Source organism: Eschrichtius robustus, chromosome 16, assembly GCF_028021215.1.
Source record: "Eschrichtius robustus isolate mEscRob2 chromosome 16, mEscRob2.pri, whole genome shotgun sequence".
Lineage (NCBI taxonomy): Eukaryota > Metazoa > Chordata > Mammalia > Artiodactyla > Eschrichtiidae > Eschrichtius > Eschrichtius robustus.
In genome coordinates, this window is record NC_090839.1 from 45,247,237 (window position 1) to 45,272,669 (window position 25,433).

General features: G+C 54.2%; 1 protein-coding gene across 3 annotated transcripts in view; it reads left to right on the forward strand.

The window, feature by feature from the left end:
* The window catches only part of NINL (ninein like), a 112,820-nt gene that overhangs the window by 74,959 nt on the left and 12,428 nt on the right, over window positions 1–25,433 (forward strand). For all 3 annotated transcript variants that reach the window (XM_068565667.1, XM_068565668.1, XM_068565666.1), the window contains 10 exons: window positions 860–996; window positions 1,970–2,110; window positions 4,477–4,651; window positions 5,507–5,617; window positions 6,244–6,324; window positions 12,701–12,806; window positions 15,261–15,370; window positions 16,221–16,480; window positions 22,439–22,543; window positions 23,705–23,774. In XM_068565667.1, coding sequence (XP_068421768.1) covers window positions 860–996; window positions 1,970–2,110; window positions 4,477–4,651; window positions 5,507–5,617; window positions 6,244–6,324; window positions 12,701–12,806; window positions 15,261–15,370; window positions 16,221–16,480; window positions 22,439–22,543; window positions 23,705–23,774 — 1,296 coding nt within the window. The remainder of the gene's footprint in view (window positions 1–859; window positions 997–1,969; window positions 2,111–4,476; window positions 4,652–5,506; window positions 5,618–6,243; window positions 6,325–12,700; window positions 12,807–15,260; window positions 15,371–16,220; window positions 16,481–22,438; window positions 22,544–23,704; window positions 23,775–25,433) is intronic.

The window sequence follows — 25,433 nt, forward strand, 5'->3', positions numbered from 1 at the left end:
ATGGGGGGACCCTGGGGTTGACAGGGATGGGGGGACTGTAGTGGGGATGGGGGGGACACTGGGGTTGACAGGGTTAGGGGGACCGTAGTGGGGATGGGGGGACACTGGGGTTGACAGGGTTAGGGGGACTGTCGTGGGGATGGGGGGGACACTGGGGTTGACAGGGTTGGGGGGACCATAGTAGGGATGGGGGGGACACTGGGGTTGACAGGGTTGGGGGGACCGTAGTGGGGATGGGGGGGACACTGGGGTTGACAGGGATGGGGGGACCGTAGTGGGGATGGGGGGGACACTGGGGTTGACAGGGATGGGGGGACCGTAGTGGGGATGCAGGGGACACTGGGGTTGACAGGGATGGGGGGACCGTAGTGGGGATGGGGGGCACTGGGGTTGACAGGGATGGGGGGACCGTAGTGGGGATGGGGGGACACTGGGGTTGACAGGGATGGGGGGACCGTAGTGGGGATGGGGGGACACCTGGGTTGACAGGGATGGGGGGACCGTAGTGGTGACGGGGGTGGCACTGGGGTTGACAGGGATGGGGGGACCGTAGTGGGGATGGGGAGACACTGGGGTTGACAGGGATGGGGGGACCGTAGTGGGGATGGGGGGGCACTGGGGTTGACAGGGATGGGGGGACCATAGTGGGGATGGGGGGGGCACACTGGGGTTGACAGGGATGGGGGCACCGTCAGTGGGGATGGGGCAGGGGAAGGGCTCCACCCAAGAGGCAGAGACTTTGCAGAGAGAAAAGGAAGGTGCAGGGACAATGTAGTCTGGGCCTGACTGTCCTGAGGGAGCCAGGAAGTGTCTGGAGACCCACTCATCCTGCCTGCCTAATGGGCCTTGCTATTTTCAGAGCCTCGACTTCAGTGTGGACGAGAAGGTGAACCTTTTGGAGCTGGCCTGGGCCCTTGAGAACGAGCTCATGATGGTGGGCGGTGCCACTCAGCAGGCAGCCTTGGCCTGCTACCGCCAGGAGCTGAGCTTCCGCCAGTAAGAGCCCCGATGGGGAGGGTGTGTGGGTGCCGCTGGCTAGACCGGCCTCCTTGCCCCCGGGTTCAGGCATCCAGCAGGAGGAGAAAGAAGGATGGTTCCAACACAGTCACAAAGCACAGCACGGCAGTTGGGCCAAGAACACAATCCATTTTAATTGGGTTTGGCTCTGGTTGAGCTGGCTTTTCAGGCCGTCCGTCTGCTGAGCAGGTTGGCACAAAGATGGTTTTTCGTGTTTTTATTGATTTTCTGAAGCTACAGAAAAGGCTGGCAGAAATCCCAATCTCGATCCTCAAGACTTTGCATCTCATTAGGTACCAACAGATGAGCCTCCTGTCAGGCAGTTCGGCAAAGGGAACCAGAGAAAGACTGTGCTTTGGGGCAGGGATGCTTCTTCAGTGGGAGAAACAGGCACCAGAATAGCTGGTGCCAGAGATGGTTTGCACAGAGCCTTGGGTGGGACCCAGGGTGACCAGACAGGGACAGGGCCACATACAAGAATCTCCTCTGTTCTGGGCAACTCCCTGCATAGTCACTCTGATGCCAGGCTGCAGGTGGCAGGGCTGTGGCCAGGCAGGATAATGGGTGGCCAGCCTTGTCCCCTTCATGCATCCAGTCCCAGGTTAGGTGCTAGGGATCCCTGGGGCCCGAGGCCCAGCTGCAGGCAAGAGGGAGCGTAGATAAATTCCTGCCTGTCCTGAGGCCATCTGGAGGGGCGGCACGCTGCACGTTCTAGGCTCAGACCTCCTGGTTCGGAAACCTGCTAGAAACCCCTTTGCCAGGCAGTTGGCCTGTCACTGTATGTGCTTCTGTAAACCGGGCACAGTAACTGTAGAAACGGCCCTGGGAGGAGGTGGGTCAGAGCCCAGCGCTGGCCGCTGCTCAGCGCCGTTAGGCCAGCCGTGTTTGTTCCTGCAGACGGGCTGGCTGGGCCCAGAGCGGTGTCCCCTTTGACCCCGCCTCCTTCGCGCAGGGGGCAGGTAGAGCAGATGGCCAGGGAGCGAGACAAGGCGAGGCAGGACCTGGAGAAGGCGGAGCAGAGGCACCTGGAGTTTGTGAAGGAGACGGACGACCTCCACTCTGCCCTGGAGCAGCTCGCAGAGGAGAAGGTCAGGTAGGTCCCGCCGGGGTCCCCGGCCCCGAGGGTGGGCAGTGGACGTGGGCAGCCGCCACCTGAGGCCCTGCTGTCTCGCCTGAGCCCAGCACTCTGCTGACATCCTTCCTTGAGGGAAGACGGTGCATTTTAAGAAGCAGTCTTGCCCTTCGCTTGGGAGCGTGGCGTCTGGCCGAGTGCCTATGACGAGCGTCTGCGGGGAAAAGTGCTCTGCTGACCTCACTCTCTGCTCCATCTGTCGGGGTCTGTCCCACTCAAGCTGAGTCTTCTGTCCGTGCCTGTGATCAGCGAGACAGGTGGACGTTTTGAGAGGACCAGGGAATGGCTTTGCAGCCTGTTGGCTCCGCAGGAGGGAGCCTGGAGCCCAAAACTGCACACCGGGCATCACCCATGGGGTGGCCTGAGCGGACTCCTGGTGAGCTGGCCGGGCTGGTGGTGGACAAACCAGAGGAAAGAATTTCTGACCTTTTGGAAAGGCTTTCCCCCTCTCTTGAGGCGCCACCCGCCTCCCGGTGGCTCTTTACCGCGGCTGCGCTCTGCCGCATCCCTGACGTGGGCGGACGTGGGGCTGTGTCCTGAGGCGAGGCCTGGGGACGCGGGGTCCTTGGGGCTCCCTGCTCTGGAGCAGCCTGACCCGCACACGTCCTTCCTCTGTGGCCTGTGCTGCCCCCCTCCCCAGCGCCCACAAGCTTAAGTGTGGACGGTTTTAGACGATCGGTCAGGGAGCTGAGAACTGATTTGCGTTGGTCTCGGCCCGGTTGGCCTGACTCTCCCAACCGCCCAGAAGGGACTCAGGGAAGTTCTCTCTGGGTTGGAGAACCAGAGACTCGAAGGCCGTATCTCAGTCCAAGAATCTGGTGGGGGAACACACGAAGCCTCGAGGGCCACATGAGTGTTTGGATTTTGCCCAGTGAGCAATGGGGCCTCATTGGTACGTTTTTAGAAATAGTTTTTGTGGTTGTGTTAGGTTGTTTTTATTACAAAAGTAATAAATGATACATGTTCATTGTAGAAAACTTAAAAAATACAAGTAGGGACTTCCCCAGTGGTCCAGGGGTTAAGAACCCGCCTTCCAATGCAGGGGATGCAGGTTCAATCCCCAGTCGTGGAACTAAGATCCCACGTGCCGCAGGGCAACTAAGCCCTCGTACTGCAACGAAGAGCCCGCACACCACAACTAAGACCCAATGCAGCCATAAATAAATAAATAAATAATAAAAAAGAAAGAAAATACGAGTAAAAGGAAAAATAAAAGCAAAAGTCTCGCGTCCACAGAGGTTATCACTCCTAACATTTTTTGTGAGTCCCTCGCTTTTCCGTGCACGTGATTACTTACAGAATGGTGTTGTGTTGCATATACTTTCTGATGGCCACAGAGCACCCGTGATGTGGGTCTGTTCTGCCGTATTTTACTGCACCTTTCCCCTTTAAAGAGTGGAGTGATATGATTAAATTTGTATTTGTAAAATTAGCCCCAGGATTTGTGGGCTGTTAGATTAATCACACTCGTCAAACCTTTTCCCTAAGTGATGGCTGCCCTCCTTCCCCTCGAAGCTCTGGGGTGAGACTGAGGGAGGCCGAGCCCAGTGTTTCTCATGCTCGATTGTTGACGTGGCCAAGCTCTGCCGAAGAGTTTCATTCATCTTCAATCTAGATAGACTGGGTCTGAGAATCCTGTTAAGCAACTGTTTTAGTGATAAAGCTAAGATCTAGCACTGTTTTCCCTGCTGATAGAAATGGTTATTGCGAGGACTTCCCTGGCGGTCCAGTGGTTAAGACTCCGTGCTTCCACTGCAGGGGGCACAGGTTCGATCCCTGGTTGGGGAGCTAAAGTCCTGCATGCTGCAAGGTGCAGCCAGAAAAAAACACAAAGAAATGGTTATTGCAAAAGATCACTGCAGAGTCTGAGGGGAAGGGCCTCCGCACCTTTCTCTGGCTGCTTTGGGATGCGCCACGTACTGGTTTTCTGATGCCTGTGTCCTCGTGACAGAGGCTGGCTTCTGTGCGCGTTTGGTCACCGAAGGCTTTGGTGCTGCCTTTATTTATTGATTCATTTTTTGATGATGTGGAGGAGGTTGAATGGCCGAGGAGCGTCAGAGACCTACCCAGAGGTCACCCGCTAGCTCACCCCAGAGGCCAAGGGACCCGCTGGCTCACCTTGTCTGTGTGGGGTCACCTCCACCAGCCCCGAGGAGGGATTTAAGGAGGCCCCGCCGCACAGCATCTGCAGCTCTCTCATCTGCCAGGGGGGACAAACGAGTCCCAGACGCGGTGGCCGAGTGCTCCGGCGAGAGACCCCGGGGAGGGAGAGGCCCAGGTGGCGCCCCTCAGGAGCCCGACGAGCCATGTGCCATGTGCCTTTGCAGACGCCTGGAGCAGGGGTACAGGGGGAGGCTGAGTCTCCTGCGGTCCGAGGTGGAGGTGGAGCGCGAGCTGTTCTGGGAGCAGGCCCGGCGGCAGAGGGCTGCGCTGGAGGAGGACCTGCAGCGCCTTCGGGCCGAGGAGGCCAGCCTCCGCCAGAAGCTGACCCTGGCCCTGAAGGTAGGGGTGTTCGGGGGGCGGAGGGGCGCCTCCCCAGGGCCTCCCGCCCGGAAAGACGGAGGCGAGGTTGCCTAAGGGTCCATCCTCCACACCCACACCTTCCTGGTCCAGGATTAAACCCTCCCCGTGGTGCTGGGGGTTTCACACTAAAGAACATTTCCTGCAGCCATGGAAAGAGCCCATGTCTCAGCCAAAGCAGAATGGGTCCTGGCTTTTCTGGGAGACACATGGTCCCTCATCTCCAGCCGTGTGGGCAGCAGGACGGGGGACCCGAGGGCCTGTGGGTCAGCAGCTGCAGCCACCTCTGCTGCACCCCTGGGACCAGAGCACCAGTGGGGTCAGCAAAAGACAAAAAGCATCAGCCTGCGCCCCCAGCCCTGGGGCAGACGCAGTCTTCTGGGCTGTGGAGAGCGTCCCACGACCGGCACCCACCCTGCCTTTGCTTCCAGTGAGGTGTCCCCGGCCCCTCTTCCTCCTCCTTCCCTAACTTGGGGCTGCGGGTTCTGTCCACACCTGCCCTGCCTCCCTCGCCTCCGTCCCCCTGGAGGAGAGGCTTGGCATGCCTTCTTGTTGGTTCCCGTGTCTGAGGACACTGCCTTCCTCCTGGTGGACACCTGGGCCGTCGTGGTACAGCTTTCAATTTGTTTTTTAGAAGACGGCTCGGGAAGGGTTGCCCGAGAGCTTGGGTGGGTGGGAGAAGTCGAGGCGGTGGGAAAGGGGGGGTATCCACAAGGGCTCCGTGGGGTCCACCTTCCCTGCTCATGAGCCCTGCCTCTCGCTCGGAGGGGGCAGCCCTTCCACACAGCTCCCTCCTCCGCCCCCAAAGCCGGCCAACCGCTGGCCTGTGTCTTGTAGGAAAACAGTCGACTGCAGAAGGAGATGATTGAAGTCGTGGAGAAGCTCGCAGAGTCGGAGAAGCTGGTCCTGAAGCTGCAGAATGATCTGGAGTTTGTGTTGAAGGACAAGGTGGGTCCTCTTGCTGATTCTGAGTCTCCAGAGAGGCGCCCGTGGGCGCTGGGTAAAGGGCGTCAGGGTCTTGACGAAGAATACACAGGCGATGGAATTTAGGTTTTTTCTACTAAAATTCTATAATGGAGAGAAAATTATCACAGCTACTTTCCCTCCCCTTCATGCAGTGCAGGGGTGCTGGTGACGCCCGGGTGATGCCCTGCACGTTGGCCTTTTAGTGACAAAGCCTGGAGCAGTCAGCACCCTCTGCACAGACCCCAGTGACAGGGTCTTGATGGTGGTGGGCACAGAGGAGAGGTTAGAGGCCCCCCAGCTGGCCCTTACCATCACCTTCAGAGGAGGAGGGGAGGGGAGGTGCAGGGTCCAGGCAGGGGGCCTCCCAGGTGGCCAAGGCAGGAAGGCAGCCCAGGCTCCAGGTGGGAGCATGGCCGCCTTCCATAAATTCCAAACATCCTTCTGCCCTGAGACCTTTTAGACAAGGGGAGGGGAGGAAGAGGAGGGATGGGCGGCTGTACCTGCAGATGCTAATAAGCCTGGTGGGGACAGCGTCTGGGGGTGACAACACACCCTCTACCTGACCTGAGGTCCCGGCCCTCATTTTCCTGCCTGCATCTGGCTTTCAGCTGGAGCCACAGAGCACGGAGCTCCTGGCCCAGGAGGAGCGGTTCTCAGAGGTCCTGAAGGAGTACCAGCTCAAGTGCCGGGTATGTGCCCCCCTACCCCTGGGGTCGTCAGGGTCTGTCCGCTCAGACCCGGGTGGTCCCTCCCACCCCCTGGCCTCCACGTGGAGGGTGGTCCAGTCCGGGTCCACAGGAGTATCCCTATACGAGCAGAGCAGGCAGAGCCTCTGATCTCGGCCTGCCTTCTGCCCACAGGGTCCTCCGAGCCTCGTGTTCTGAAAGGAGACGGGTGGGACTTGCCTGCTCAGCGCGTGTGCCCAGCCCCACACGGGCTGCCCAGATGGCGAGACGGCCCCTGTTCTAAGGCCCCCTCTGTGTGTCCGGGCACCGTGCAGGGCTTCATCTTGTCTCCTGTGGTTGAGTGTTTGCGTTTCCTGGGCCAAATCTACCAATGTGAGCCCACTCGGCTGGCGCTGCCGCTGTGCAGAAGAGGGCGTAGGTGGTGAACAATGTCAGTGCTTGGGAAACAGATCGTAACCCATTACTCTCTCGAGATTACCGAGGACCCCAGCAGATAGAACATTATTGTTTGGAGTTAGGGGTCTAGTATCCATTTGCCTCTTAATGATTTCCCTCCCAATTAATGTTAAGAACTGTCTTTCTGCACACGATGCTTTGGCCACACCAGAGGATAAAGGTGAGCCTGTGCTGGTCTGCAGTGTGACGTGACCCTTACCTCCTGCCCTCCACACCCTGAATCCCGGGTGCGCCTGCGTGTGGTCAGCTCTTACCCTCCTTGGGTGCCCGAGTGGTGTGTGTGGTTTGTGGTTAGGGGATGTGGTGCAGCTGGAAAGTGCCGCTTGACTTTCTGAAAGGAACTCTCTTTCCTGCTGTGTTTTCTCTCTCACTTTGAGCACCTGTAACTAACCATCAATTAATACATTGCTTTAGTGCACCCGAATTTTTTCAAACAAATGTAACTGCCTTCATTTTTTCACATGACTCTGTCACTTAACTGCTGCTGCGGATTTCACTTTTGGTTCTCAAACTTTTACTTTTTCGAATATCAGCAGAAATATTTTACATTTTAGTGCTAAGCTACTTATTTAGAGACTTGCCCTCTGTATTATTTGGGATATTTTTGGCTGTTTCAAACTAACATTTAGAGCATTAAAAAAGCGTTTTATTTGAAAGTAATTTCTAATACGTGAAGTTACAAAAGTGAAACTAGTCTGGGGAATACCTGGATGCCTCTACCCCAGTCCACCTGCTGTGTACGTTTCACCGTGTGCATGTGGACGCGAACGTGTACATCGGAGGAGAGTCAGGCGATCACGACCTTCCACCCCGAACTGGTCCACGCGCTTCCTGAGAGCAGGCTGACCCTTCAACCTCGCGGTGCTGTTCAGGTGCCCGGCGTTGATGTCACATGTTCAGGAATTTTGCTGGCTTCTTGTTAATAAATCTTTGATGGGGGAGTTATTTACACCAAGAAACGTGCAGAAGCTACAAAGCTGGGCTTTTCTTCCTAGAGAGCCAGCTTCCCAACACCTCCTAGGTAGCTGTGGATACTTAGTAACTTCACAATTTCCACCAACACAGTCCTTTAACCTGCTTGTTGTGTTTCAGTTTTATTAGTCAACCTAACAATGTTTTTTGTTTTTTGTTTTTTGTTTTTCTCGCTGTGCCTCTTGGCTTGTGGGATCTTAGTTCCCCGGCCAGGGATCAAACCTGGGTCCCCGGCAGTGGAAGCTCGGAGACCTAACCACTGGACCGCCAGGGAATTCCCCTAACAATGTTCTTTAGAGCATCTTCCTCCAGTGCAGGACCCAGTCTAGGGCCAGGTGTTGCCTTTAGCTGTCATGTCTGTCTGACATCCTCTAATCTGGAACATTCTTAGTCCATTCAGGTGGCTGTAACAAAGATACCATAGACTGGGGAGCTTATAAGCCACGGAGATTTCGTTCCTTTGTTCTGGAGGCTGGTAGGTCTGAGACCAAGGTGCTGACAGCTTCGGTGTCTGGTAAGGGCTCTGTTCTGGGTTGCAGGTGGCCGGCTGTCTTCTCACTGTGTCCTTCTGTGAAGGGGCGAGGGAGTTATCTGGGGGCTGTTTTTTTAGAGCACAGACCCCGTCCTGGGGCTCCATCCTCCTGACCTGATCTCCTCCCAAAAGCCTCACCTCCAAATACCATCACACTGGGGATCAGGATTTAACATATGAATCTGGGGAGACACATTGTCTGTAGCACATTCCCACAGCCTTTCTTTGTCCCTCACGTGGATATTTTTGAAGAATACAGTCTCTCCTTCTTTTTCAATAGAAACGTTCTCATGTTGTGTTTTCGTGATACTTCCTTGGGATTAAGTTGAGGTTATGCCTTCTCAGCTGCACAGTGTAGGTGATGTTAAGTTCGATCACCTGGTCACAGTGTGGGGTAACACTTTAAGACCACACAAATGTCCTGCTCTTCATCAGAAGTTTCACTGGATTTAGTATCAGTTAGTGACTCCTGCCAACTCCCGTCTTTGCCACAGTGGTTGTTGCAAAAGGATGGTTTTCCGTCATCCACTCCACATCTGTCAGTTGGCACTTGGCATCTGCCGTCAGGCAGAGAAGTCCTGTCTATCTATCTGTGTATCTGGTTGGTATGGGCTCAGGAATCGCCATTCTCATCAGTGGTTTGTACTGATAATTCGCTACTATGTCGAATTACTTTGGTGCTCAAGTCGTGTGAGATTTGGCCAGTGGGAGTGTCTTCCGGCCGGCAGCCATGACCTTGTGACTTGTCACTGTCATGTTTTGTTTTGTTAAGTTGTTCCATACTTTCTAGCACAGTGACATGCTCCAGTCTCATCTTCTGCTTCCCCTGCCCTTGCGCTGGAATCAGCTATTTCTCCAATGAGTCCTGGCTCCTAACTGGAGAGAATGGCTTTAGAGACCAAGATCTGCGTGCTGGGTGTGCTCAGCCTCCTGGGGGCGCTGCCTCGGGCCTAGGGTGTTTCTTTTTTTTTTTTTTTTTCTTTTTTTTAAAGATTTATTGATTGATTGATTGCTATGTTGGGTCTTCGTTTCTGTGCTAGGGCTTTCTCCAGTCGCGGCAAGCGGGGGCCACTCCTCATCGCGGTGCGCGGGCCTCTCACCGTCGCGGCCTCTCCTGTTGCGGAGCACAGGCTCCAGACGCGCAGGCTCAGCAGCTGTGGCTCACGGGCCCAGCCGCTCCGCGGCACGCGGGATCCTCCCAGACCAGGGCACGAACCCGTGTCCCCTGCATTAGCAGGCAGATTCTCGACCACTGCGCCACCAGGGAAGCCCCTAGGGTGTTTCTTATCGTCAGTCTCCAGAGTAGAGACGACCTTGAACCTCCCTGCTGTGTGTCACCCATCTTTCCAAAGTCACTGTTTGACATTTCCCTGTGCTTGTAAGCAGGATATTTGCTAGCACAGGAACCACGTTTTCCCTTGTTGCTGAGTTCCCTTCCTATTCAACTATTGTCTTAGCTTTTTTTTTTTTTCTTTCTTTCTTTCTTTCAGCTGTCAGCCTCAGTTTTCTGGGCAAGGCTGACTTTGGTAAAGGGGAGTGTAAGGACTTCCCTGGTGGTCTGGTGATTAAGACCCAACACTTCCAATGCAGGGGGCATGGGTTCCATCCCTGGTCGGGGAACTACGACCCACATGCCACGAGGCGCAGCCAAAAAAAAAAAAAAAAAGATTTAAAAAAAGTGGGGGGAAGTGTAAAATGTTAATCACTTCCTGCTTAGGGGTTCTCTGTGGTTTCATATTTTCACTGCTGCCTCGGGTGGACACCATAATGGAGTAGCTTGTCCTTGGTCAGAAGTGCCAGATACAGATTTTCTCTTTACCCATTTCTACCCTGTTACATCCTGAATGTGTATGTCCCCATAAATCCATATGTTGAAGCCTGTTCCCTCGGTGTGGTGGTGTTCAAAGGTGGGGCCTTTGGGAGGCAATTAGGTCATGAGGGTGGAGCTCCATGAAGGGGATTAGTGCCCTTATAAAGGGACCCCAGAGAGCTCCCCCATCCCTTCCACCAAGCGAGGACATGGGAAAAGACGGCCGTCTATGAATTGGGAAGCTCCCACCAGACACTGAATCTGCAGGCACCTCAGTCATGGACTTCTAGCTTCCAGAATTGTGAGAAGTAAATTTCTGTTGTTTATAAACTCTCCATCTGTGGAATTTTGTTACAATAGCCCAGATGGACTGAGACACGCACCAGCCCTGACAGACGTCCCCCCCACTGCCTGTGCCTGGGTGGTCAGCCCCTCTGTGTGTGCTGACTCAGCACGGCCCGGCTCCCCAGTTGGTCTGCCACCTCTGCATTCCTCTCCGATGCTTTCCAAGCTGCTGTTGAAATCCCCCCCTCCCCTGCTTCCTTGCTGAGCTCGCTTCTCCCGCTAACGAGAAGAGAAGCCTCAACAGGTCCAGAGCCCTCAGAGCCTTAGCGCTACAGTGTGTGCAGTGGACTTGCTGCCTTTCCTGGCTAGCACAGTAACACCCTATGACCCTGTGACCACCCTGGGCATCCACAGGCATCCCCAAATTCACATGCAGCCCACATGAAAACAGGCACCCTGGCTCCCAGCCCTGGGACACCCGCTGTGTAGACCGGCTGGGACCCAGGATGGCACATGTCACCCTCATTGGTTAGAACCGACAGTGGTGCCTGAGAGCAGAGAAGTCTGTGCCCAGCGTGGCACCTAAGGACCTGTTTTCTGGCACTGCTGAATTTGTGGGACGTGCATATGCTCTTAAAATACCCATCTGAGGGGCAGAAAGAACCACCGAGGGGGGAGGACATTGGGTAGAAATGATTCTGTCAGTGTTTCCTGCCAGATTAGCACTGTCAGTAAAAATACCAGTCACACGTGTAATTTCAAGTTTTCCAGTAGTCACATTAAAAAAGGTAAAAAGAAATAGGTGACAGTAATCATTTTAATTATATTTTATTTCCTCTATTACATCCACAATGTTATTGTTTCAAGATATAATCAATATAAACACATTTTAAATGAGATATTTTACATCCCTTTTTGGGAATCTGGTGTTTAAGGTCGGTGTAGAGTTTATGCTACCCACACCTCAATCCAGACTGACCACACCTGACATGCTCAGTAGCTGGCGTGGCGACATCGTAGGGTAGAGGGGCTGGGGGTGCCCACACCTGCCGCCCCGCAGGTCTACCCCACGGCTCTCACATCCCGGCCCTGCCCTTTCCCCCAGGAAGGAGCTGCTCCCTCTGTGGGGAAACTGTGTGTTTGCCCAGGAGTTTCTGAAGGAGGTACAGTGATCCTAGTAAATCTGTGCTTCTTCTGAGATCTGCAGGGCCTGTCCCTTCTCCCACACGGCCTAGAACTGCTGATGAAAGGCTCCTTCTCCAAGGGCGGATGCAGAGACAAGCCAGGCACTGGCCACCGGGGAGTTCAGGAAGATGAGGTTTATTTGACAAGAGCTGCCTGGAGAAGAAACTCAAATAGATTAAAAAATCAGAGAGGAGCGGGCTTCCCTGGCAGTCCAGTGGTTAGGACTCTGCGCTCCCAGTGCAGGGGGCAGAGGTTCAATCCCTGGTTGGGGAACTAAGATCCTGCATGCCATGGGCCGTGGCCACAAGAAAAAGAAAAGAAAAAAAATCAGGGAGGGAGGTGGAGCCTTGAGGGCGTGCCATGGCCTTGGCTGGTCTGGCTTCCCCCAGAGCCAGTTTCCCAGGAGGAGAAGCCGGGTGGAAGCTGCATCACTCATGCCGTCCTCCAGGTGGGGCGGCCACAGCCCACCCAGGGTTGGGGGGAGGAGGATGTGGACCCAGACCACGTGGCCGTGGTGCCGGCTCTGGGGCCACCTGGGAAGGTGGGATGTGAACGCTACCCTTTCTGGCCTTTTGAAAGTCAGGTGACCAAATGTGCTTGTTCAGGTGTATTTCATTCATGGGTGGACAAATGACGCTTGTCACAAACGAGACCTTTCCTCTTTTTTTTTTTTCCTCTGCGCTGTGTAGCTTGCGGGATCTTAGTTCCCCGACCAGGGGTCGAACCGGGCGCCGGCAGTGAGAGCGCCGAGTCCTAACCGCTGGACCGCCAGGGAATTCCCAGAGACCCTTCCTCTTAAGCCTTCACGCCCCCAAGTGCCCTCTTCCCCTTATGTGCGTGCTCACCCAACCACCTGTGGTTTCTCTGTATTTTCTCCATTTCTCACTTTCACTGCACTTTATTTCCCTGAGTCCCTTCCTTGTATCCCATGATGGAAGGTGGTGCCCGGCATAAGATGTCGGGAGATGACCCCTGCTCCTGTGTCGCTCGCGGAGCAGTTAGGTGCCTGGGTGCGGTTTCGGTGCCCCGTCCGCCCTGCTGAGCTGGGGGCTGAGCGGCTCCCCGGGCGCCGGCTCCACGCCCCGCTCCTGGGCCCAGTGGCCACAGCGGCTGGAAGAAGGGTCTGGCTCTGCCCACAGGACCTGCAGGACTGCAACGATGAGCTGCAGGCCGCGCTGGAAGGCCTGCGGGCACAGCTGCCCCCGAGTCGGCACAGCCAGCTGCCCCCGGGACATGGCCCGGCAGGTAGGAGCCCGGTGTTTCGAGGTGGTGGGTCATGTGCTCCTTCCCGGGTGGTGGCGGGGGGGGGGGCGTGGGGCTGGCCAGCTGCACAGGTGGTCCCAAGCCCTTCTGACCTCTTGTGTGGGAGAAGGGGCCTACCTGAGGCCAGGGGTCTGTGCAACCCCCAGAGCCCCAAGGGAGATGGAGGAGGATGAGGGTTCTACCGTTTGGGTAGAAGTAAGTGGTGAAGGTTACGATGACCTTGCCATGACCTCAGGGCAGGCATGTCGCAGGGAGCCTCCTGGGTCCCGGGGAGGGGCGGGGGGAGTTGGTGATCAAAGGAGATGCTTCACACAGACGGTCATCTGGGGGAGGGGAGGAGAGAGGAGGCCGGGGGGACAGGGGACAGGCTGGTCTCGGGTCTGTGACGGCTCTTACAAGGCGGGTGCTCAACCATGTGGACCGAGGCCGTCGGGCCGGTGTGGAAGGGGTCTGAGACGGGGCGGGGCCGTGGCACCTGGGAAGGGCCCTTCCACCTGCCGCGTGCAGAGCCGACGCCAAAGGCGTCACTCGGAAAAACCAGGCTCCTGCCTCCTCGGCCGGGAGGTCTCGACGGGCTGCAAGCGCGGAGAGGTTAATGTTCTTGGCTCCTTCTAGAGACTGGGCTGGAGGTTCTGAGGCCACAGCTGTCCTTGAGGAGGACGGGCTTTGGCTGCCTGCGCCCTCCCTGGCAGCTGGGCGGGGCGGGCCCCACGGGTTCGCGTGCTCCAGGCTCCACGCCCGCCCCTTGCTGCCGTGGGAACCACCGCGACAGCCCCAGCCCAGCAGCCTGACCGCCTCTGTGGCCACACGTCACGCAGACGCAGCCCCAGAGGACGTGTTGCTCTCATCTGTAACCCTGAGAGCATCGGGTCCCGTATTGTCCTAAAGCTGTTACTTAAAACAGGAAAGTCAACATGGGAGCCTCCAAGGGAAACCGAGTGGGGTCTCCTGTGCACCTGGGCCCGAAGGGAGCCCCTCACTTGCAGCTGCATTAGTGGAGCTGATGGCTGCCGAGACCCACAGCCCTGCTGCCCTCAGCCAGGTGGTGTTGGCATGTGGCTGGTGCGCTGGTATCATCTGATCCCCAGATGAGGGTCTGGTGCCAGTGTGGCCATGGGGAAGGGGGTTATTGTCACCTCCTCTGTCCCTGGAGGGGACTGAGCTGCACAGAGCATGTGACACTTGTCGAGAGCCACGATCCGTAGCGCAGGGAGTGGAGAGACGGGGTCTGTGCCCAGGGTGCTGTGTCCAGAAGTCTCTGAGGTGTGGCACTGAAGGCAGCCCCAAGCTTCGTGTTGGCACTGATACCACCAGAGCGCTCTCCCAGCTGGAGCGTTTTCTCTTACACTTTCCCCCCTCGTCTGACCGTAGAGGTCCTGTTGGACCCTTCAAAGGAGGAGGGACAGTCAGGACAGCAGAGTTGTGGTGGCGGGGGCCATGTGGATCATGGAGTCTGGGCCGGCAGTGCATCCAGCTGGGGCCACTCCTGACGGGTGCCACTTGGCCAGACCCAGGTGGCGGCTTCCAGTTGTCAGGGCAACGGGATGCCCTCTTTCCTGAGATACTTACTCTGAGTTCTCTCAGGATGTCGTTCAGCCTGTCACTTTTTTTCGTGGAAAACAATTTGGGCGAGAGGTCAGGGTGGGTCTGCTCCCTTCACTTTCCGGCCTGTGGACCAGCAGCGGCGGTCACACCCACGTTCCGAGTCAAGCCCTGGGTGTGCCCCCCAACACGCACAACGTGGGGGACCCCTGGGCCCAGGAGGGCTGGCCGCGCTTGTGGGTTCATAGGCGCCCTTTGGGGATGAGCTGTAAGGACGGGTGATGTTGCCGGTGGGGAGGATCTTCTGGACCAGGTGTAGCTCACACCCTCTTCCTACGATCTGTCAGAGCCTCCACAAGTGCTTAGTTTGCCTGACGTTTTTGTTGAGACCCCCCCCCCACCCCATGATTTGTGTGATGTAATAGAAAGTAGGGAGGGCCTCTGAGAAAAGGAGGAAGCCGAAATAAAGAATGAAGACAGAGCTTCGTCATGGCTCATCCTAAAGCACTATTTGTGCTGTGGTCACGTTTTCCCGTTGTCCCCATCCCTCTGTGTGCCTGCCACGGTCAAGGGGGCAGGACATGTACCCCATGTGGCATCCTTCAGGGAATTCAAGGGCCTGACAAATCTGGCAGGGAGCCTCCTCACTGTTCATACCTTTGAGTGATCTGCGTTCTGGCAAAGACTCGAAATGCTGGTTTGTAAAGATGCCAGCTTTGAGAACTCGGCGCAACGGACGGTCCATGGCCCATGTCCTCTTACTGCCAGCATTGCATTCCTCTTGCGGAAAGTGCCCGCGGAAGGCTGTGCTTCGTCCAGATGTCGGCTTGGAGGTTGGATCAGACCCCGCAGCATCCTGGGCAGGACACAAACGGAAGTGTCCTCTTGTTGCAGGCATTGTCACGTTTGTGGGTAATTCCGTCCCAGTGAGTATAGAGACGGAGATAATGTTGGAGCAGGTGAAGGAACGTTACGAAGACCTCGAGATCCAGCTGGAGACCAAGGTCAGGGGGGCTGAGGGAGGCCGGAGGGGTCAGGGAGCTTCCTGCTGCTGGGACGCTTCTGCGCACACGTCTGCCCCATAGTGAGCGCGCTCAGGGGGACGGAGGTTTGCAGGGAAAAGTGCATGACATTGATGTTCTGCCTCACACCCGCTTCGGAAGCAGGCAGGACAGAAGGCATAACTACTGATGGGAGGGAGCAGGGTTGTGGTATCCCAGCGTCACGAGGGCTGCGCTGAGGCCAGACCTCCCTGCCTGCTCTGTGCTGGGGAGTCACAGCTCCCGACTCTGTTCCAGCTGAAGCACCCTGGGACTGCCCTGCGTGGGGGGCTCCCGGGCCACCCTGGCCAGGCCTGTCTTCTTGGCTGAACACGCCTCCTGCTCCGTGACCCAACTGTGGTGGGTTTTGTTGAGGGACGGTACCCACGTCTCATCAGGTGTCACTGTGCCAGCGAGGCGGGGCCACCTCTTCCTTGCGGTCCTGCCCCTGGGCTCCTGCTGTGGCCTTGTCCGCCAGGTCTCCCGGGGGTTCAGAGCCACTGCGGCCTCGCGGTAGGCACTGTCCCCCCTCTGCCCTCCTGCTGCTGCTGCTGCCGGGCACCCAGCCCAGCTCGGCCCCCAGCAGCCTCTCTGCGCCTGCCAGGCCTGCCCCCCCCGCCGAGGCCGCAGTGAAGGTTACGGGACGTGGCAGAAGCAGGCGGCCACACGGGCCCTGGGGAGCCTTTCACAGGCCCCAGCACCTTGTTGAGGCTGGGCCCCCCGCTCTTTGGATGCCGTGCCGGGCAGCCTTGTATCGTCAGGCAGATCGTGTTTAGGGGCCCCTGGCTGACGTCGCTCACGCTTCTTTTCCCAGGTGAATTACTATGAAAGGGAAATGGAGGTGATGAAAAGGGCCTTCGCGGAGGAGAGAAAGGAGCTGGAGCGGGCCTTCAAGCTCGAGGTTGGCGTGCTGCAGGGTCAGAAGGCCGAGCTGGCGACGCTGGACCAGGAGTCGCGGGAGGTTGTCCGAGGCCTGCGGGACCGGCTGCAGCGGGCGGTGGAGCTGGAGCGGGGCCACACGCGGCAGCTGGCCCAGGAGAGGGACCAGCTGGAGGAGGCGCTGCAGCGGGTCAGGTCCGGCACTGCATCCTTTTGGGATTTCGCGTCCAGGGTTTCTTGCTCAGAACCCGAATTTGAAATTGGATTTGGGCAAACTGCTCAGAGTCACAATGGCTGTTACCTGAGTGGTTCTCGTTGGTGCAGACACGTGAGCCCTGAAAGAACAGGTTATTTTACAAAGGTTCTGACTTTTCGGTTTTTTGTGCGTGCGGCATGCAGGATCTTAAGTTCCCCGACCAGGGATCGAACCCATGCCCCTCCAGTGGAAGCACGGAGCCTTAATCACTGGACCACCAGGGGAGTCCCAAAGATTCTGACTTCAAAAATACGTATTAACTAGAGCTTAGGCCCTGAAGCCCTTTGCTTTGTAGAATTTTAACTCACTTTACCTCCTGCCTCTGACTCGCCTGGTAGCAAGGGCAACACGGTCTCCATCGTCTGTCATCTCATGGTCCCTGGGGAGGTGGATAAAAGGCCTAAAAGCCCCAAAATAACAGGAAAGGCCATTAGTCTGGGTCAGTGGGGTTCTTGAAAAAGCTGAGATGTGTGAGCAAAGGAGAGAAGGAGATAGTTTGGAAAATCGGAACATGGTCTTTTGTGTTACAGGAGAAGGGCCCACATGCCTGTCCTCTGGGCTCCACCAGGAGGCTGGGGGCCTCAAGATCCCTCAGGGGAGCCTCAGGGTGGGGAGGTGGCCGGAGACGGTGGTGTGTGGGCAGGTGAGGGGAACGCCCAGCTGTGCAGCTTGGCCCTCCTCCCCGGCCCCCCGGGGGCTCAGGCTGGCACACGCTCCATCTCAGGAGTCCAGGATTCTAGAAGGGCTTTTCCAGGTGCTGCAGAGGTGATGCAGGCACTTGCAGGCCGCGCACAGCTGTGTGATGTGGTTACTGCTCTGCGTGCAGTGTCTTTGGCCCCATTAACCCCCGCACAGCACACCTGCAAGGTCCCGTGGAGACAGAGGCTCTGTGAGGTGTCATGTCACTTGTCCAGGCAGGTGACGCTGGCTCGCCACAGATGCAGGTGTGTCCAGCTGAGGCTCCAGCTCCTGCTCGCTGGGTGACCAGGGGCAGCCTGCTTCACTGAAAAAAAGGGTTACATGGGATTTGTGATAAACCAAAATGAATAAATGTCAGTGCACCTCCCAGCTTGAGAAAGAAAACATTAGCATAGCCAGAAGCCCCGGGCTCTGTCCCCAGACCCCCTCACTCCTCCCAGAGGTACCTGGACTGTTTACCACCATCTAGACCTTGCTCTGTGCCCCTGCCTCAGAGATGGGTGTCCCAGATGACGTGGAACCTTGGTTGTGGTGGCCTGACTTCTGAATTCCCTCCACCATGAAGCAGAGCTGGTGCCGGGCCACACAAGCGGCACAGAGCCCGAGGTGAATGTGTGGACACACGTCTACTATCTTGGCTGCTGCTGACAGGCTGGTTTCAGACCCAGCGCACACGCGAGTCCGCAGTAGGCTCCAGGCACACACAGGGGCCTTCAGCACAGACGCAGCCCAGTGCCCAGAATCCCACTCTGCTGTCCGTCTCGGGTGCTTCCCGGTGACAGACACGTGAGCCCAGACCTGTGCTGTCCAAATTCTCCATCCCAGCCCCCGCCTCGAGGCCCAGCAGGCTGTCCTGGTCCTCTCCCTGCTCCTCCTGCCCCGCTGCCTGCCCTGGCCTGTTGGCCCCATAGCTAAAGTCACAGTTTGAGTCTCAGTGGGGTCTGCATCATTGGACACTGTTTCCTGGGTACTGCCATGTGCCAGCACAGCCGGGGGTGCAGCCAGGAGCTAGACGTGTTTGGAGCTTTCAGCCGCCCCGCCCCCCCGCCCCGCCCCGCCCAGGTGGGGCTCGGGGGAGGCTCCATGCTCCAGCACCTGTAACCCTAGTTACAGGTCTGTTCAGCTCTTCTGTTCCTTCCTGAGTCAGTTTTGGTAGATTGTTTCTGGGCGTTTGGACATGGACATTTTTGAAGAATCCAGACCAGGCATTTTGCTGAACGGCCCTCGGCTTGGATGCCTGGTTAGATGCCCTCTTTATGGGACCATCTTCTTTCCTCTGATGTGTGCCCTTTAGTGAAACTCTCTTTGGAGGAAATTCCCTCAGTTTTTTGTTTATCTGAAAATGTCTCAAATTCTCCCGTTTCTGAAGGATGGTCTTTCTAGGAGCACGAACTTAGATGAGCAGTCAAAGGGCTGCCCTCTGCCCTTTGACCTGGGCAGTCTGCTCCATCCAACGGTTGCTGCCTTGTGTGAGCGTCCGTTTCCTATTGCTGCTGTGATGAATTACCACAAAGTCAGAGGCTTAAAGCATCACGATTTAGGATTTCACAGTGTCGGAGCCGAGAAGTCAGAAGTGGGTACGACTGGGCAGAAATCTGGGTGTCAGCAGCTGCCTTCCTTGCCCGAGGCTCTGGAGGAGAACCTGTAGGCCTTACATTCCTTGGTCCGGCCCCTTCCTCCTTTAACACCAGCAGTGACTGGTTGGTCCTCCTCACACTCCATCCTGACGCCCACTCTTCTGCCTCCTCTTCCACAGTTGAGGAGCCTTGTGCCCACCTTGGCCACCTGGACAGTCCAGGACACTCTTCCCGTCTAAGGTCAGCGAATTAGCAGCCTTAACTCTGTTGCGTTGATTCCCCTTTGCCGTGAAACAGGTCATTCGCAGGTTCTAGGGACTGAACCCTAGAACCTGAGAATGGTGATCTGAGTTGTATCCTCTGGCTGCTGTTAACTTCTCCATCTTCTTTGGTTTTTCTTTGGTATGTTTAGGTGTGTATTCTTTCACTTTAACTTTTTATTAAAGTGTTATACGCACAAGAAAAATACACACACGTGTGCAGTTGGAAGAATTGTTGATGAATTGGGCACATCTGTGTCCCCAGCACAAGTCCCCCAGGGGTCACTTTTCCAAGTCAGGATAGTGGCAACCCTTGGGGGCTTTGGGGAGCCCCATTTTTTGTTCTGGGTGCTGGTGTATGTAAGAATGGAATTGTTGGGTCATAGGACATAGGTGTGGTTTTCTTTTTACTTATCCTACTTAGAAAACATTGTCTATTGAATGTATAGATTTGTGTCCTATGAAAAACTCTCAGCCATTATTCGTAAGATATTGCTTCTCCCCTCACTGTCCTCTACAACTGGGTGTATGATGTTAGGTCTTTTCACTTTTCCTCCATTTCTTTCTTTCTATCTATCTATCTATCTATCTGTTTATTTATTTAACATCTTTATTGGAGTATAATTGCTTTACAATGGTGTGTTAGTTTCTGCTTTATAACAAAGTGAATCAACTACACATATACATATATCCCCACATCTCTTCCCTCTTGCGTCTCGCTCCCTCCCACCCTCCCTATCCCACCCCTCTAGGTGGTCACAAAGCACGGAGCTGATCTCCCTGTGCTATGCAGCTGCTTCCCACTAGCTATCGATTTTACATTTGGTAGTGTATATATGTCCATGCCACTCTCACTTTGTCCCAGCTTACCCTTCCCCCTCCCCGTGTCCTCAAGTCCATTCTCTAGAAGGTCTGTGTCTTTTTCCCCATCCTGCCCCTAGGTTGTTTGTAACCATTTTTTTTTTAGATTCCATATATATGTGTTAGCATATGGCATTTGTTTTTCTCTTTCTGAGTTACTTCACTCTGTATGACAGACTCTAGGTCCATCCACCTCACTACAAATAACTCAATTTCGTTTCTTTTTATGGCTGAGTAATATTCCATTATATATATGTGCCACATCTTCTTTATCCATTCATCTGTCGATGGACACTTAGGTTGCTTCCATGTCCTAGCTGTTGTAAATAGAGCTGCAATGAACATTGTGTTACATGACTCTTTTTGAATTATGGTTTTCTCAGGGTATGTGCCTAGTAGTCGGATTGCTGGGTCGTATGGTAGTTCTATTTTTAGTTTTTTAAGGAACCTCCATACTGTTCTCCATAGTGGCTGTATCAATTTACATTCCCACCAACAGTGCAAGAGGGTTCCCTTTTCTCCACACCCTCTCCAGCATTTGTTGTTTGTAGATTTTCTGATGATGCCCATTCTAACTGCTGTAAGGTGACACCTCATTGTAGTTTTGATTTGCATTTCTCTAATGATTAGTGATGTTGAGCATCCTTCTTCCTCCATTTCTTAACCTCTTTCATTACTTCCGACTTCTTTTCTGTCTATGGCACATTCTGCCAGTGAGTTTTTCTTTTGACATTGACTTTTTATTTTCCAAAATTCTGTTTAGTTAGTCCTGTCTGATCATTTTTGATAGCTTCTTGTTGCTTGTCCTTTTTAAATTTCCATCTTTTAGTTAAGTAAACATTTCATAATATTTATCCTTAGTTTGTGTCTGATAATTCCAGTATCTGAGGTTCCTACAGGATCTAATTCTGTTGTTCTGGCTTCTTCTGACTCTCATAGGTGGTCCTTTTCCACGTATATTGTGGTGATCTTTAATTGTGAGCTCACGTTTGCATGATGTTTATCTCTGGGAATCCTGGGAGCTGTAGTAGAGGGTGCTCCCTGCAGAAAGGATGTGTTTTGCTTTTGCCAAGAGTTGGGAGCCTCTTAATCTGAGACCACTTTAACCTCTTCCAGGGAACTGGCGCAGTGCATGTATCCTCGGTGTGGTTTCTCCGCACTGGTGTAGGTGCTGGCCTCAGGGTAACCCCACTTTTGTGTTGCTTAATGCTCATGGCTTTGGTTTCAGCTTCCGGGTTTTTTTGACTGGGGACCCCTGGAGGTTTCCGTTACCTTCTGTGAGGACATCACACACTAGATGATCAGCTTTGCTCTGGTTATTTGGTGAGTGTGCGCGGCTGGGGAGGAGCAACTGCCATCTTATTTGAGGTCCAGGAAGCTGGCGGCAGAATCCCCTGCCAACCACATACACACACACACCTGCCTTGAATCAATTTGTTTTCCATCCTGGAGCCAGAATGACAGTTCAAAACACAGACCTCATTTGTGTCACTCCCCTGCTTGAAACCCTTTGCTGCTTTTAAAATTCCGTTGACTTCTATGTCTTTATTTTTCTCTCTAGTTCCTCATGAGGAAATATGAAGTGGTACTTATGCTTATGAAGGAGATACTTATGCTTGACATTATAAGAATAATACATAAACATATGAGGTCATGTGGCTTTGAGTACTTTTAGATTGAAAAGAAGCTAATGCCAGGTAGAGACCTGTTTAGGGGAATAAGTGTCCGCAAGACCAACATGTGTTAAGGATAGACTCTCTGGGCAGCAGGAGTGGGTTTCAGGCTGCCTCCCCGTGATCTTTACTGGTCAGTTGCTCGTGTGTCACACATCGATGGGGTTACCTTCCCAGGGAGACTCTAAGAGCATCGGAAGCCAGGAGGGCTCCGGGCAGACTTGGTCCTGGCAGCCACTGTTGGTACTTGCTTTTCCCCGTGAAGGCTCCATGTTGCATCAGGTTGCCCTCTGTCCACTGATACGGGCATCGTCCCAGGCTCCTCCTGGTACTGAGCTCAGGGTGTAGGATGGAGGCGCTCTTCCCTTGGGATCCGGCCTCCCCAGTCCTTGTGTTCCTCAGCTTTGTGCTGGAGTCCCCTGGGTGGAGGAGGTGGCCACTCTCCTTGCAATGACCTCGCGAGGACTCACCCAGCATCTTGCACTGGTGCCAGCCATGGGCACACTCACATTTCAGTGGAGGTTATAAGATGCAGGAACAGGCCAGCTGTGAACACAGAGAACCAAGGTGCTGAATACACCAGGGAGTTGTTGATTGTGTGGCCGTTTTAGAAGCTAAGAAAGCTTTGTCTTCTATAGCTTATCTCTTGGGAGATGCAAACCAGAGCAGGTTAACACGGGATACAGGAAAGCGAAGGAAGTGGTGTCCTGTGCCCTCATCTAGGGAAGGGGAAGTGTGGCTGCAGGGTCACTGCAAGACTGGAGTGCGTGGGGGTGACCAGCTTCTGGAGTTCCCACTCTTCTTCCTTTCTTAAATTTCTCATGCAGAATCAAGTTGGATAGGCTTTCTGAAGAAAACACGTTTTTGAAAAATGAGCTGGCAAGGATCCAGCAAGAGCTTGAAGCTGCAGAAAGGACAGAGGCTGCACAGAGGTAAGGGCCGTCTCAATGGTCCCACCCCGACCGCCCGGTCCCTGACAGGGCTTGCTCTTCGTAGAGTAAGCTTAGAAGGCATTGCTGTAGAAAGTGGGACGTGTTTACAGATAACCCGCATTCCAGGAGAGCTGTGCTGCCCTCTGACCAGCCTTGCCAGGCACAGGGGGTCTCGGGCCTCCTTGCAGATGTCAGCAGCCACCTTCCTTCCTGAGCTCCTCGCTTGCAGAAGTAGGAGGTGCCAGGTCAGCACCACCGCCACCAGCCCCATCACAGGCCCCTGTGCCTCTGACGCTGCTCTGCAAGCACTGCTCACCCTGCAGAAATACTCCACATCGTGCTCAGGGCTCGGGGGAGGCATCGAGCATTCTCGTAGGGGCGAGAGATACTCTTGCAGCCTTTCTGGGCGAGTAGAATCTGTTTGTTCTTGTCCTGATAATGGTTTTAGCTGTGCTTTTCTCCGAGGTTCATTCCTGGTCTGTCGATTTCAGTGAGTCAGAGTCAGGGGTCGGGGGCCTGAGCACTGAGGCAGGAGGTGTGTGTGTGTGTGTGTGTGTGTGTGTGTTGCGGTGGAGGCTCGGGATGCCTGTCAGTGGATTTCTGCTTTCGCCATCAGAGCCTCATCCAAGGATGGTTTGTTTGGCTTTTTTCTTAATGACGTTCAAGATGAGCTTAGCTCTAAACTGCCGAGGATGCGGTGTTGATTTGATAAAAGTGCCTGATGATGAAAGCCTGGGATCCAAAGTGGATGGTCAATAAGCAATCGCTGTTACATTACAGCAGTTCTGAAATCTGCAAGATTTTTCCCTCCAGGAACCATTTTTCCCTAAGTTTGGTGCTGGGACCCCTTTGACCTCAGATGTCAGTGAATGTAAGCCTGTGTTGGTGTTTATGCTGCTGGGTGTGAAGAGCAGTCACATGTGCCAGAGAGAGATTAACGTGTGTGATTGAGGAACGTCATGGAGGGTTTGTTCTTACAGTGCTGGCAGGGTTCCTCTGGTTCCGAAGCTGGGATCTGATTGGACCAGCAGCAGCGATAGCGTAGGACAGTGACAGAGCAGTGGCTGTAGGGTACCAGGAGCAGGTGTACAAATCCAAGCCGCCAAGGTGACCGTGAGCGATGAGTGGTCAGTGATACTGTTAACTTTGCTTCTTCAACAGGAAGGAAGTTGAGGTTTTAAAGAGAGAGAAGGAAAAGGCCTGCTCTGAGATGGAAGAGCTCTGCACACAGGTGAAGTATTGACACCTGGCATGAAGCTGATGCCACCCTCCCTTTTCCATTATTTTTAAATAATTTCAAGCTTACAACAAGGAAGCACAGAACTTTGTTATGAAAGATTTGAGAGTGAGTTGCTGACCCATCAGCCCTCTCCCACCCCAAATTAGGAAATCAGTGTGACTATGAAACTGCCCCATCAGCCAGCCCAGGACCTCGTGTGGCTTCAGTCTGCCTGTCCTTGTTGTTACGACCTGGCGCTTTTGAAGATTACAAGCGGTTGTTTCGGTGTATCCGGTGCTTCCCTGTGCTTGGATTCAGATTATGTGTGAATATCCCCAAAATGATGCTGTGTCCTTCTCAGTCCATCCAGTCCGGGGACACAAGCATTAGTGACGTCAACTTAGATTCTTGGTCAGGTGGTGTTGGTCAGGCTTCTCCATAAAGTTACTTTCCCCTTGGTAATTGCTAAATATTTTATGGGGAAATGCTTTGATATGATGTGAATATCTTGTTCTTCATCAAACTCTCACCCCCTTGTTTTAGCATCCTCTGTTTCTTGGTGGAGTCAGTTATTACTGTGATGGTGGCCAGTTGGTGACTAATCCCAGCTTCCTTTTATATTTGTTAATTGGTGTTCTAGTGTAAGGAAGAGCTTTTTCTTCTCTCCATTTATTTATTTATTTTAATTTATTTATTTTATTTATTTATTCTTGGCTGCATTGGGTCTTCATTGCTGTGCGCAGGCTTTCTCTTGTTGCGGCGAGCGGGGGCTACTCTTCGTTGTGGTGCATGGGCTTCTCATTGCGGTGGCTTCTCTTGTTGAGGAGCACAGGCTCTAGAGCACAGGCTCAGTAGTTGTGGCAAACGGGCTCAGTAGTTGTGGCTCACGGGCTCTAGAGTGCAGGCTCAGTAGTTGTGGCGCATGGGCTTAGTTGCTCCACGGCATGTGGGATCTTCCTGGACCAGGGCTCGAACCTGTGTCCCCTGCATTGGCAGGCGGAGTCTTAACCACTGCACCACCAGGGAAGCCCTCCATTTATTTATTCATCATTATGTTACTATCATAGATTCCTGTTTTATTCAATGGGTTATTAATATGTTACCATCAGTATTTATTTTTATGCTCAGATTGTCCCAGATTTGGCCAATAAGAGCCCCCTCAGTGTGACTTCTGGGTCCTCCTGACAGGTCCTGGTCATTCTTTGAGCACTTCCTCACTTTCTGGTGCCCCACGATATTCCAGGTTCATCTCGTACTTCCCTGCCCGAGTCCTGGAAGCAGTCATTTCTCCAAGGAGCCCTTGGTGACTTTTAGTTCCAAATGGTATTTAGAGACCAAGATCTGGGCACTAGGAGTGCGCACGGCTCCTGGGGCGTCGCTATGTCCAGGTGCAGTTAGTGCATAGAGCTAGGGAGTGTATACGTATATTTATTACGCTCACATGCACATGGTTTCAGGTATATTTATTTATATATCTCCCTACTGAAAACCATGAATTCAAACTCTTATCTGCAATTCCAACATCACAGGGATAATTCTAGTTTTCTCCCTTTCCATATTTGTAACTCTTGCCTCTAGCAATGAAAAACCTGGTTTCCTCATCTTCAATAGATTTACTTAACTATTTGATTAATCCCTTTACCCTGCGGGTAAATGCCCTGTCTCACTCAG